The 13549-nt window shown below is 40.0% G+C and overlaps 1 protein-coding gene across 3 annotated transcripts in view; it reads left to right on the top strand.

Annotated features, from left to right (window-relative positions):
* Positions 1 to 12760, top strand: part of GABRA3 (gamma-aminobutyric acid type A receptor subunit alpha3) — a 254155-nt gene extending 241395 nt beyond the window's left edge. Inside the window, exon 9 of one of the 3 annotated variants that reach the window (XM_032619686.1) lies at positions 10436 to 12760. In XM_032619686.1, coding sequence (XP_032475577.1) covers positions 10436 to 10771 — 336 coding nt within the window. In that variant the 3' untranslated portion in view covers positions 10772 to 12760. The remainder of the gene's footprint in view (positions 1 to 10435) is intronic. The other 2 variants (XM_032619687.1, XM_032619688.1) reach the window with 2 other exon arrangements.
* The last annotated feature ends 789 nt before the right edge of the window (positions 12761 to 13549 follow it).

Genomic DNA, 13549 nt, shown 5'->3' with positions numbered 1-13549 from the left:
TGCTGTGCTTTGTCTACACTGCTACAATATGAATGAACTAACAGTGAGAACCACTGACCCACAGGACAAAAGAATGAAGTGCATTAAAAGTAAAAATAGTGAAATTTAATCATAACTTATTCTGCTTTTTTCCTTCTTTAAAGAGACATATTAAACCTTATTTGCCTCACAAAGCTAGAATGGGTGAGCACAAAACTGTTTAAAACTAATAAAAATGATTCAAAAATCTATTTCTGATCTGTACTATGATCAAGGATTAGATAAAATGTGAGGGGAAAGATAAAGGAAAGGAAAAGGAGGGGTAGGTAGGAACAAAAATTCATTTTCAAATGAAGACAAATGACTAACGACTACCTTATAATAGCACTCTGCAAAATAGATGAACTCTGGGCTTCTGAGGAACAACTACATGTTTTATCACTGCTTCCTTTAAAAATTCCATTAAAATGAGGGTAAAGAAATAAAATAGGTTTAAACCGACAAGTACCAGGAGATCTGGAGAAGGATTTCAGTCAGACAAGAGACTGTAATGCATTTTTCAAGAAAAATGAATGGGGAAAGGGAGAATAAGAACTGATTTATCAAGCTGGAGTAAGATAGAACCCCAGAGAAACTCAGTATTCAAGGTGCTTGGTACAGCAGACAGTAAATCATGGGGCTGCAATTAGGGGGATTGGCTAAAAGTCTGTGTACAAAGTAGTCAAGACCCTAGAGCCTGCCCAACATGTAAAATGTCTACAGCCAGATGTATACTTTCCTGAAGAACAGCAGAAGCTTCTCTTCTAAAGAAGCTGAATGTCTCCAGGGAAAAGACCTCTACATAGTGACATTTTGGAGTACCCCATAATATGACCTCCTTCCAAATAATCTTCTTAAATCATAGTTTGCAAATCAGCAAGCCCAGCTCAGGTACACTGAGCATACAGACATCTTTTATGTTGCCAAATAAAACTGGGATACCAAGGATTACCAAAGTGAAATTTTCAACGTGAAAAAGAAAAGATTAAAGAAAACAAAAACAAAACTCATCTTGGCAGGAACAGAGATAATTCAGGGAATTAAAGAGAATTTAAGAAAAACAAAAGTAAATTTTATCTTATAGTTGTAAATATATGCATAAAATAAGAATAGGATGCTAATATAAAAGGAAATCAGAGAATAAAGAAGAGCTTTTGAAATGAAAAATAACTGCCAAAATAAAAATTTCAATAGAAAGGTGGGAAAATAAACTGAAGAGAATCTCCCTACAAGTAGGGTAAAAAGGAAATAAATGGAGAATGTAAAAGAAAAGGTTAAGGGGCTTAGAGATGAATCCAGAAAATTCATCCAACTCAGAAGCTGCAGAATGAGTGAACAGAGAAACGAGAGCACAGGAAATTAACAAAGAACAAGACATCTTTACAAATGGAAAGATATAAGCATCCAGATTGAAACTGTCCCCATAGGCCCACGTAAAGTGACATCATCTTGCAATTTTAGAAAACCAGGGATAAATGATAGTCTAAAGAGATTCTAGAAAGACAGTAAATGTTATCTACAAAGAAATGATTAGCAGAATGGCATCAGACTTCTCAGCTACATTGGATGCTGAAAGACAGTGGAGCTGTAAACCCTGAATCTGAGGATTTGAATCCTATGCCTAGCCGAAGTATCACTTAAGTGGAAAGGTAGAGTAGTTATTTTCAGACCTGCAGGAACTCAGAAATGTCATTTCCCATGCATTCCACCTTAGGAAAATACTGGAGGATATGTTCTACTAAAACAAGAGAATAGAACAAAAAAGGGAACGACATTGGATCCAGAGAAGAGAGTACCCTACAGAGGAGATAGATGAAGGGAATACGTAAGATGAAATCTATGCAGCAAGCACACCTGGAGAGGAACCAGTGCAGTTTGTAGCAAGAGGTTAGAGGTATTTATATAGTCATTTATAATGATATGATTGATTATTGATTGAACTAAAAATATTGTTATAATTGTATTGGAAGATGGAGGAAGGGTTGCATAAGTGAGGTAAATCATTATCATGAAAAGATGAATGGTTATGTGCAAAACAGATAGCAGTATAAGCATATTATTTAGAAATATATAAATAACTGTTAGAAGTATCAGCTAAGAGAATTAAAAATAATTATGAATTGCTGGACAAGGTTGGGATACATGGGGATAAGGCTTTCCTGGTTTTCATTATAAGTCTTTACATTTATTTCTTTTTAACTAGGTGCATTATTACCTTGATTCAATTTTTTGAAAATTAAGAATAATCAAAGCAAATTAAGATGAAGAAATAAACCTCTACTTTTAAAAAGAAGACAGTTATTATTCTTAGAACTGCTTTTAAAGTATTCATAAATTCTTACCTAAATTTTGGAAACACAGTAATTCTTATGCTTTTTTTCTTATTTTCAGGTAAGTATATTTGAATGCTCTAGAATAATATTTTATCTTATTTTACATTAGAGAAAATGCTCAACTTCCATCCATAGTTTGGAAAAGTTTAGTTTCTTATCATTAATGGCTTTTAAAAATTTGTCTGATATGAGAATTGCTACTCCAGCTTTCTTTTGATTTCCATTTGCATGGAGTATCTGTTTCCATCCCCTCACTTTCAGTCTGTATGTATCCCTAGGTCTGAAGTGGGTCTCTTGTAGACAGAATATATATGGGTCTTGCTTTTGTATCCATTCAGCCAGTCCATGTCTTTTGGTGGGAGCATTTAATCCATTTACATTTAAGGTAATTATTGATATGTATGTTCCTATTACCATTCTCTTAATTGTTTTGGGTTTGTTATTGTAGGTCTTTTCCTTCTCTTGTGTTTCCTGCCTAGAGAAGTTCCTTTAGCATATGTTGTAAAGCTGGTTTGGTGGTGCTGAATTCTCTTAGCTTCTGCTTGTCTGTAAAGGTTTTAATTTCTCTGTCAAGTCTGAATGAGATCCTTGCTGGGTAGAGTAATCTTGGTTGTAGGTTTTTCCCTTTCATCACTTTAAATATGTCCTGCCACTCCCTTCTGTCTTGCAGAGTTTCTGCTGAAAGATCAGCTGTTAACCTTATGGGGATTCCCTTGTATGTTATTTGTTGTTTTTCCCTTGCTGCTTTTAATATTTTTTCTTGTATTTAATTTTTGATAGTTTGATTAATATGTGTCTTGGCATGTTTCTCCTTGGATTTATCCTGTATGGGACTCTCTGCACTTCCTGGACTTGATAGACTATTTCCTTTCCCATATTAGGGAAGTTTTCAACTATAATCTCTTCAAATATTTTCTCAGTCCCTTTCTTTTTCTCTTCTTCTTCTGGGACCTCTATAATTCGAATGTTGGTGTATTTAATGTTGTCCCGGTAAGTGAGAAAGAGAAAAACAAATACCACATGCTAACACATATATATGGAATCTAAAAAAAAAAGGTTCTGAAGAACCTATGGGCAGGACAGGAATAAAGATGCAGACGTAGAGAATGGATTTGAGGACACGGGGTGGGGGGAAGGGTAATCTCGGATGAACTGAGAGAGTGGCATGGACTTATAAATACTACCAAATGTAAAATAGATAGGTAGTGGGAAGCAGCCACATAGCACAGGGAAATCAGCTCCGTGCTTTGTGACCACCTAGAGGGGTGGGATAGGGAGCGTCGGAGGGACGGAGATGCAAGAAGGAAGAGATATGGGAACACATGTATATGTATAGCTGATTCACTTTGTTATAAAGCAGAAACCAACACACCATTGTAAAGCAATTATACTCCAATAAAGGTGTTAAAAAAAATTGGGGGCATTCCTGTAAAAATAGCCACAAATTGAGTCACCACTTGATATTTTCTCTCTGGGGTGAATGATATTCACCGTGGGTTAACTTGTATTCATAAACTGGTGGCCTTCCTACCCTTTTCTAAAGTAGGTGTAAATGCCCTGACAACAGTCATACTCTATCCCTGGTGAATCGATTGAAACAGAAACAAACAGGTGGATCAGCCAAGATGGCGTAGTAGAAAGACCCTGAGCTCAACTCTGCTCATGGACACACCAAAATCACAACTATTTGCAGAAAAACCATTGATGAAAAAGACTGGAATGTACCAGAAAAGATCTTCTACAACTAATGTATGAAGAAGGAACCAAACAAGATGGATAGGAGAGGTGGAGTCGCAATATAGGCAAGTTCCATAAACCCAGGTGGACAATCCACAAACAGGAGGATAAGTACCATTGCAGAGGTTCTCCCCAAGGAGAGAGGGGTCTGACCCTATGTTGGGCTCCATAGCCTGTGGGTCATATACTGCGAAAACGAGCCCCCAGAGCATTTGGCTTTGAAGACCAGCAGGGCTCACTCTCGAGGGTCCCAGAGAGCTGTGGGAAGTAGAAACTGTACTCTTAAAGGGCGCACACAAACTCTCACGTGCTCCGGGATCCAGGGCAGAAGCAGTAATGGGAGCCTGGGTCAGAGCTATCTCCTGATCTGGAGAGTCTCCCAGAGAGGTAGGAGGCAACTGCAGCTCACCCTGGGGACACAGACACTGGTGGCAGCCATTTGGGGAGCTGATTCTACTATGAGGACACTGGTGCTGGTAAGCACCATTGTGAAATCCTCCCTCTAGCTTATAAGCCTCAGGACCCATCCCTGCCTGTAGGCAAAAGTGCTGAGACACCTCATGCCAAGCAACTAACTGGGCATGGGCACAGCCCCACCCACCAACAGACAGGCTGCCTTAAGACCCCCTGAGCCCACAGCTGCCCCTGGACATGGCCCTGTCCACCAGAGGGCACGGGATCTGCCCCACAAACCAGTGTGCAGGCACCAGACCCGGGACCCCCAGCGACCTCCAGCCAGAGACCCTGGGACCCAGCTTCACCCACCAGTGGGCAGGCACCAGCCTCAGAACACCCCAGGCTCTGGCCTCACTCTCCAGTGAGCCTGCTCTAGCCCTGGGACCAGCCTCACCCACCAGCAGACAAAAACAATTAACAAAATGGTAATAAGAACATACATATCAATAATTACTTTAAATGTAAATGGACTAAATGATACAATCAAAAGAGACAGAGTAGCTGAATGGATAAAAAAAACAAGACCCATATATATGCTGCCTACAGGAGACATATTTCCGATCTAAAGACACACACACAGACTGAGGGGATGGAAAAAAAGTATTCCATGCAAATGGAAGTGAAAAGAAAGCCAGTGTAGCAATACTTATATCAGACAAAATAGACTTTAATAAAGACAGACAGATAGAGGAGATGAGGAAGGATATTACATAATGATCAAGGGATCAATCCAAAAAGAAGATATAATAATTGTAAATATATATATGCACCCAACATTGGAGCACCTAAATACATAAAGCAAATATTAACAGACATAGAGGGAGAAATTGACAGTAACACAATAATAGTAGGGGACTTTAACACCCCACTTACATCAACAGGCAGATCATCCAGACAGAAAATTAATAGGGAAACACTGGCCTTAAATGACACATTAGACCAGATGGACTTAATTGATATTTATAAGTCATTTCATCTGAAAGCAACAGAATATACATTCTTTTCAAGTGCACATGGGACATTTTCCAGGAGGGATAACATGCTAGGCCACAAAACAAGCCTCTGTAAATTTAGGAAAATTGAAATCATATCAAGCATCTTTTCTGACCGTAACACCATGTGAGCAGGAACCAACCACACACACACAAAAAAAAACTGCAAAACACACAAACATATGGAGGCTAAAATATATGCTACTAAACAACCAATGAATCACTGAAGAAATCAAAGAGGAAATTTAAAAATACCTGGAGACAAATGAAAATGAAATCACAGTGATCCAAAATCTTTGGGATACAGCAGAAGCAGTTCTAAGAGGGATGTTTATAGTAATACAAGCTTACCTCAGGAAACAAGAAAAATCTCAAATAAAGAACCTAATCTTACATTTAAAGAAGCTAGAAAAAGAAGAACAAACAAAACCCTAAGTTAGTAGCAGGAAGGAAATCATAAAGATCCGAGCAAAAGTAAATGAAATAGAGACTAAAAAAACAATAGAAAAGATCAATGAAACTAAAAGTTGGTTCTTCGAAGAGATAAACAAAATTGATAAACCATGGATAGTATCTGAGTCTCATCCGCTCTTTCCTTAGCTGTGATCTGGCCCCAGGTACCTCCCCACATATGCTCTGGATATCTCCCACCCTCTCAGTAAACTGGTGCCAGTGATTACTTCTCTTCCACCTGCATTTTCTCCCCTTTCTATTGGCTTACTGACCTCTTCCTGATCCAGCATGCTCCTTTCCTCTTTTGAATTCATTTGACTCAGCATTTGTGCCTTTCTGTGTACTTCTTATGTTCTCCCTTATATTTTAGTTCTCTCTTATTTTAATTACTGTTCCTCATTAGACAGCCTAAAATTTACCATCTTAACCAATTTTAATAAGTAGGTTCACAATGTACAACCAACTTCCAGAACTTTTTCATCTTGCAAAACTGAAACTCTGTCCCCATGAAACCAGAAATTCCCATTCTCCCCTCCAGTCTCCCCCTGGCAACCACCATTCTACTTTCTGTCTTTATGAATCTGACTTCTCTCAGTACGTCATAATTGGGATCACAGTATTTGTCTTTTTGTGACTGGCTTATTTCATGTAGCATAACGTCCTTAAGGTTCATTCATGTAACCTGTGTCAGAATTTCCTTCCTTTTTAAGGCTGAATAATATCCCACTGTATGGATGGACTTTCATTGCATTCATCTTTTGGCTATTGAGAATTATGCTGCCTATGAACATGGGTGTACAAGTATCTCTTTAAGACCTTGCTTTCAATTTGCAGGGTATATACCCCAAAGTGGAATTGCTGGGTCATATTTTAATTCTATTTTTAATTTTTTGAGGACCTGACATACCATTTTTCATAGCAGCTGTACCATTTTACATTCCCAACAGTAAACAAGGGTTCAAATTTCTCCATATCCTTGTCTACACTTGTTATTTTCTTTTTTTATTTTATTGCTCTTATTGTTGATAGTAGGCACCCTAATGGGCGTAAGGTGGTATCTCACTGTGGGTTTGATTTGCATTTCCCTATGACCAGTGATATTAAGGATCTTTTCACATGCTTATTAGCCAATTCTATATCTTCTTTGGAGAAGAAGATGTTTGAAGTCTATTCAAGTCCTTTGCCATTTAAACAATTGGGTTGTTTGCATTTAAAAATTGGGTCTTTGTCTGATTTGTCTTTGAATCCAACATAGCATATATTCCATTACTTTGCCCCACTTCTGAAAACTGGGGTTCAGGAAAGCTGGATGAATGTTACAGGGTTAACACAGAGACCATATCTGCATATACTCTGAGGTCCTGGTGGTCTCAGGTACATTCAGGGCTTCAACTAACTCTCTAATTAGCACTTCTGGAAATAATAAACAAACATGAGTGCCATCTGAGAAAAACTCATGAGTTGGACATGCATTGATCCATAAAAGTTTTCATTACCTCATTCCAAAATCCACATGAGGTGGCCTTCTAGATAGAAAAGTGTCCTTGTCCTCAGGTCAAAATGCTTGGAGGAATTTGGAAGAGTCAATTTCATTTTGGTGGTATGGGAATTACTCCAGGATGAACTATAGAGATATGCTGTCTGTATAGGAGAGGTCAAGACTCAGGAGGAAAAAACTAGAAATCACATCAAGAATCTTTATTTGGGGGGTCATTTTTCATTCTGTAAACATCTATCATGTAGCTAAGAGCCTGGCATTGGCTAAGGAGGTAAGAACAGAATTGCATCTTGGTCAAAGTTAAGTCACTAGTTTGTATCTATCAAATTCCAGGGCATAGAGAATTATTAGAAAACTAGATGCAGAAATGGGAATTATTAACCATTAATCTCTGCCTCCTGCTTCTGTCTTCTCAGCACTACAACTTTGGCTTTGATTTCCCTTCTTTGACAATTTAGGTAAAAATTATAGTGGCTGATTAAAATGTGCCATGATGGAAAGGGCAAGGGAAATTAAAAGGTAATTTTCTTTTATTACTTAAAAAATCTGCGATTAAGTCAACTGCTGCTTCTCCACCTATAGAACACAAAGTGCCTACAGAGCTAAATAAAGTGTTTGCTGTTCAGAATGATTATTTCAGAGACTTGGTTGTAACCAGCTAATAAGATGACTAAATGAAATAATATATGTGAGTGTGAAAGCTTCTAGCAAAGTCAGGGTAGTGGTTTTTTTCTTTCCATTTTTTCCTTTTTTTCTTGTGTACCCATGAAAAAAAAGAGATTACTAAGCAAATTAATAAGTAAGCAGGCAAACAAGTGAAGTGCTCCTTTATTTAATAGCAGAGGCATTTAGCAGCAGGACTGTATTCACAATGAATTTGCTAATTATAAATGAGTCCCATGCAGTATTTAAAGCATTTACGCAGTTCTTAGAAGCCTTAGAGTTCTGTCCCCCTCCACTTGTAGCAATGTGACTACAATCCTCAAGGAGAAAGAACAGTATTGCTTTTTAAATGTCCATTAGTCAGACTGCTCATTTACTTAAACCAGCACCCCCTTTTTTGTTCCCCTTCCCCTCCCTGATGAAAACCCTGAAGCCAGCACAGGCAGGCCTTTACCATGCACACTGTCATCCAACTACAGCAAACTACTTGTCATCCCTCAAATAAGCAGTGCCTTTGGCCTGTGCACTGGCCTTTGCTACATCTTCATCTGGTGAGCTCCTGCTCATCTTTTGCAACCCAGCTCACCATCCTCATTGCCTTCTCTGAGCCACCTTTTCCAGCACCTGTAGGTACTTTGTCCCTCCCTCTACTGAATTCCCATCACACTTTGTTCATATCTCTTAGAACTCTTATCACATTATATGGCAATGATGTGTTCACAAGGCTGTCTCCCTTGCTGGACTGTAAACTCCTAGAAAACAGGGATTGAACTTTTAACCTTCCTACGTATCCCTAAACACCTAGCATAGTTCTTGGCCCAGTAAATATTCAGTAAATATTGGGCAGAAGTTATTATTAGGATCAGGAAGATAAATGGCAGTGTGGTCTAAAGAAAAAAAAAACGATCAAAATGGTGGGAACTCTGAAGTAAAGAAATAGAAATAGATTAGGAGAAAGGGGGTCAGTAAGAGAGGGTGGGAGTAGAGAAACCTAGGAAGGAAACAAGTAGGAAGTAAAGAAGTAAAACAGATGATGGGAAGCAAAGTAACATTAAGGGAACAATGTGAGGTGTGTGAAATCAGGGCAACATAATTAGTTGTCACTTTTTGTCAAATACTCCTGGGTATTTTTGAAGCTCATCTAGCTCTACTTTTCCCTAGAAACAAAGAGAGATGGAAGGAAGAAAAGGCCAGAGAGGGAAGTGAGGCAACAAACACTATGAGCTCAGCACTCAGACTATGACCTCAGCCACTGTCTTTGTCCTCCCCTGTTCCTCAGCCTCTCAGCCTCTCTCTTCTGATCCAGGCCTGAGCTTTGTCTTCTTTTCTCTTTTCTACATGGAAGGTCCATGTATACACAAGTCATATATATGAGAACAAATGGGAACATGTATCTATGTTTGTTTACCACTGAGTTTTTTTTATAATTTGGAAAAAGAAAACAAAGTGTAGTGTCATAGCAAGCCCCCAGCATCCCTGCCTTTGTTGTGTCAGAGGGAAGCATTTGCATAACTCCCTGGGGAGGCTGTGGCTCCTGCCTGCAGCCTTGCAAGAGTGGACATTTACAGTGCATGAAGGGTGAGATACTGTTATAATGATGCATGTAAACATGCTATAGTATTTATGTGTCTTTAAGACGAAATGACTTTCAGACTCACCAAGCTCTCTTCCTCACAGGAGATGTGCCACTTGATGGTTGAAGCCTTTTGGAGTTATGTCTCGGGTAACCAAAAAGTGTCTCATATTTATAGAAAGCAGTACAGTGCAGCCCTGGATAAAAGTTGAGAGCCCAGGTGGCTAGTGTGGGCTCTGCCACTCAGTCTGAGGCTGAGTTTTCTCATCTGTCAAATGGGAGTAATCTCACACACTTACCTCACGTGATTACTGTGAGGATCAAATCACATTATTGTATAGGACCCTACATGTGACCAAGATTTCAGTTTTCCAGTTATTTATGCCACCAATTTTTAATCTGACCCTCTCAACAACCCTGAAAAATATTTTGATCCTCATTTTACAGAAGAAGAAACTAAAGCTCTAAGAGAAGTGACTTGGCCAAAGCCACATAGCTAGTAAACCAGGATGTTGCAAATTTTGTTTTCAAACTCATCTTCAATTATCCCCAGACACAAACCTGGCTACTCAGTGCTATTGGCTTCATAGCCCCTCTTTCCTAACTTCCCTCATGGCGCCTCCTCCCCACAGCCTCTGAAGGTGTTCTGTATAATGGATTAATTAGCTTTTGTTTTGTTCCCCCCCTCTCCCCTACTTTTTCTGGCCCCTAGAAGAAAACACCAGCAGTCCCGACAAAGAAAACCAGCACCACCTTCAACATCGTGGGGACCACCTATCCCATCAACCTGGCCAAGGACACTGAGTTCTCCACTATCTCCAAGGGCGCTGCTCCTAGTGCCTCCTCAACCCCGACAATCATTGCTTCACCCAAGACCACCTACGTGCAGGATATCCCAACTGAGACCAAGACCTACAACAGTGTCAGCAAGGTTGACAAAATTTCCCGCATCATTTTTCCTGTGCTCTTTGCCATTTTCAATCTGGTCTATTGGGCCACATATGTCAACCGGGAGTCAGCTATCAAGGGCATGATCCGCAAACAGTAGATATTGGCAGTGCCGCAACCAGAGCACTGTATACCCTAGGAAGTGTCCATGCACCCAAACCCCAGGGCTCCCCTTCATGTGTTTCAGGATTCTTCTTTTTTAACCTTCTTACCAAGCCATGACTCTCAATTAATATTTATGAATCTCAATGAAGAAACAATAACAACAGAAAAAATTACTTTTCCCCATTGCTGAGTATATCCTCATTGGAGCCAAACACTGCCATTTGTCCAGTTGCTCATCTTAATCTGCCAGTCTCCCTCAGCTGAGGGCACAGCATGTATTTTATTGCACTCTGCCCACTAAAGAAAGAACAGGCCTCTATGGCCTGTAGTGAGAGCCTTGGGTATTTGAAAGTTCCAGACTAAGGATGATTGTTGACTGGTCCAGATCAGATGATTCTGACTTACTAGGGAGCCAGGCTGTGTCCCATGTGGTCCTGCCTGCCACCTCCCCTGCCCACAGCAGGGCCCACTAGGCATAAATACTGATAACAAAGGCAGGAGCCAGTGCTAATCTCTGAACATGGCCCACAACCCCTTTATTGGCTTGGAGGTTAGTATGGACAGTTAAGGCTTACCACTGTCTACCATGTATGGCCAAAACAGATAGAATCAACTGGACCAGCCTGGCACCAAGATGGCTGATGACCTGCCATGTCCAGCCCCTCAGGAAAATAGTACTCTCTTTGGTATACCTCTCCTCCAGAAAGCCCTTTTCTCTCAAGCCCTTTGAACCCCTTGCAGCCAGCTGGACACTCCTTAGCTTGGACTCATTACTGCCTGCAAACTCTTTAGGAAAAGGATCAAGTAATTTTTAAAATTTATACTAAAAAGGGACATATAGAACAAATTCTAGATCAAATGCCTAAATTTTTAAAAACATTAGAGAGACAGGAAAGTCACCTCCCTGCCAAGGCAGCTAGTCAAATACTGGATGGAGTAAGCGATTTGGGTTGGATTGTAGTTGAGGCTTGAAATCTGGCTCAAAAAAGAGGGCTACTGGCAGGTGAAAATCAAATTCTTCCTTCCACACCCTTCACACTCCAAACCGTAGGCCAAGCCCAAGAACTTTGCTCCTACTGTGTCAGGGACCTCTGGTCCTCTGTTGATGCCAATTTTAAGAGGGATGAATTGGAGTTTAGTTGACTTTTGAGTCAACTAAATTATTAACCTTATTATCAGTTTGATAACATATTATTTAGGAGATTTGATCTCATTTGTTCTTAATATGAGTAAAAGGGACAGTCATAATTGTAAAATATTTATAAGGTAGATAAACTCAGTTTCATGTGTTTGAATGACTTGCCTAGGCTCCTTACAAGTGTCTGTAATAGAGAACTGTCACGTGCCCCTTTCCAAAGGCCAAAATGAAGACAGGGCTGAGAATCCAGGTCCACCTTGATCTCAGAATCAGCACAATCTCAACAGGCATGCTGCATCCTGAATGCAGTTTGGTTGGACACCAAAAAGATTTTTAGAAAGTCACAGTGTGTCACCCAAGGAGACCACTTCTAATAGTCATGGCTCAAGGAAATGAGATTAAGATGGCAGCCCCAGCCACTAGTCCAAAGTACCCTAGAACCCCTAAGTAACACCACAGAGAGCACCAAAAGGAGATTCTCCCTGCCTACTCCCTGATCAATGCTCCTAAGGGGTCTATCATTAGCTGCTGGTTGCCTTTTCACCCATCCTTCCCCCATCCCCTGCTTCCTTGCCATTGCTGGGATAATGCATGCCAGTCCCATTATTCCTAAGACTGTGTCTGTATGTAAGTTCATGACTAAAAGAGTGTAGTGTCGTGGATATGTGGGGATGGGGGGTGGGATGGGGGGGTGGGGTGTGTGGGACTGTTAATGATTGTCCTGTTAATGATCATCTTAAGGAATTTAGAATGGAAGCCTGACCTTTGCCTCTCTGTAGAAATTGTGTTTCCAAATGCTTTGGTGCAATGTTTAGCGGCTGTTTATTAAACTCTTTCTGAATTGTACTCACTCGGGCTAGAGAACTTTTTTTGGTCACTCTTTGCCTAACACAGGCAGTACTCTGTTTTTGGCTTTCACTCCTATTCTCATGCCATCCTTACTTCTTAACACCATTGGAATATGCTGGAGAAAAGGTATCCCAAGAGCAAGAGACCTATTACAGTAATCCAAAATGGAACCCATGTGAAAACAGCTTTGATTGACTCAGGGGTCTCATTACCCAATATGACAGAGAAGGAAACACTTGTATTGCTTCCTCCACTAAATTCACCCACTCCCAGGAAGTAGAGAAAGTTATTTTCTTTGCAATTCTAAAGGCTTTTGTTCTTTTCCATTGATTATTATTTCCCTTAGGCAATAGTTCCCTTAGGTAATAGTTACTAGGCAGAGGGAGTGTCTGTCCAGTTGGTTAGTCCATGTGTTGGAAATGGATGATGACCCTTATTTGTTACAGAGTTTAAGAAAAATCTGGGAAGTAATCTTATGAGATGTGCTTGAGGAAATCACTGGGCTTCTAAAGGATGGGGAAGATCTCCTTGGGAGAGCATTTTGAATTATATAAAAGGTTTTCTTGTCTGAAATAAGATCAGGGACTTGAACAATTTGACCCTCGGTGCATGTTCCAGCCACGTGGTCATCTGATGGATGTCCTGATGCTGCAGCAATTTCATAATCCCTGACCAATTCAATCATACCACCAAAACAACCATGAGAGGCAGCCTCCATAGCAAAATTGCCCGATACTCATATTTAAGTGTTGTTTCCTTGAGAAACTTCTAAAACCACTTTGCCTC

This window comes from Phocoena sinus, chromosome X (assembly GCF_008692025.1).
Source record: "Phocoena sinus isolate mPhoSin1 chromosome X, mPhoSin1.pri, whole genome shotgun sequence".
Lineage (NCBI taxonomy): Eukaryota > Metazoa > Chordata > Mammalia > Artiodactyla > Phocoenidae > Phocoena > Phocoena sinus.
Note: the sequence above shows the minus strand (reverse complement) of the source record. Positions and strands in the feature narration are given on the sequence as shown.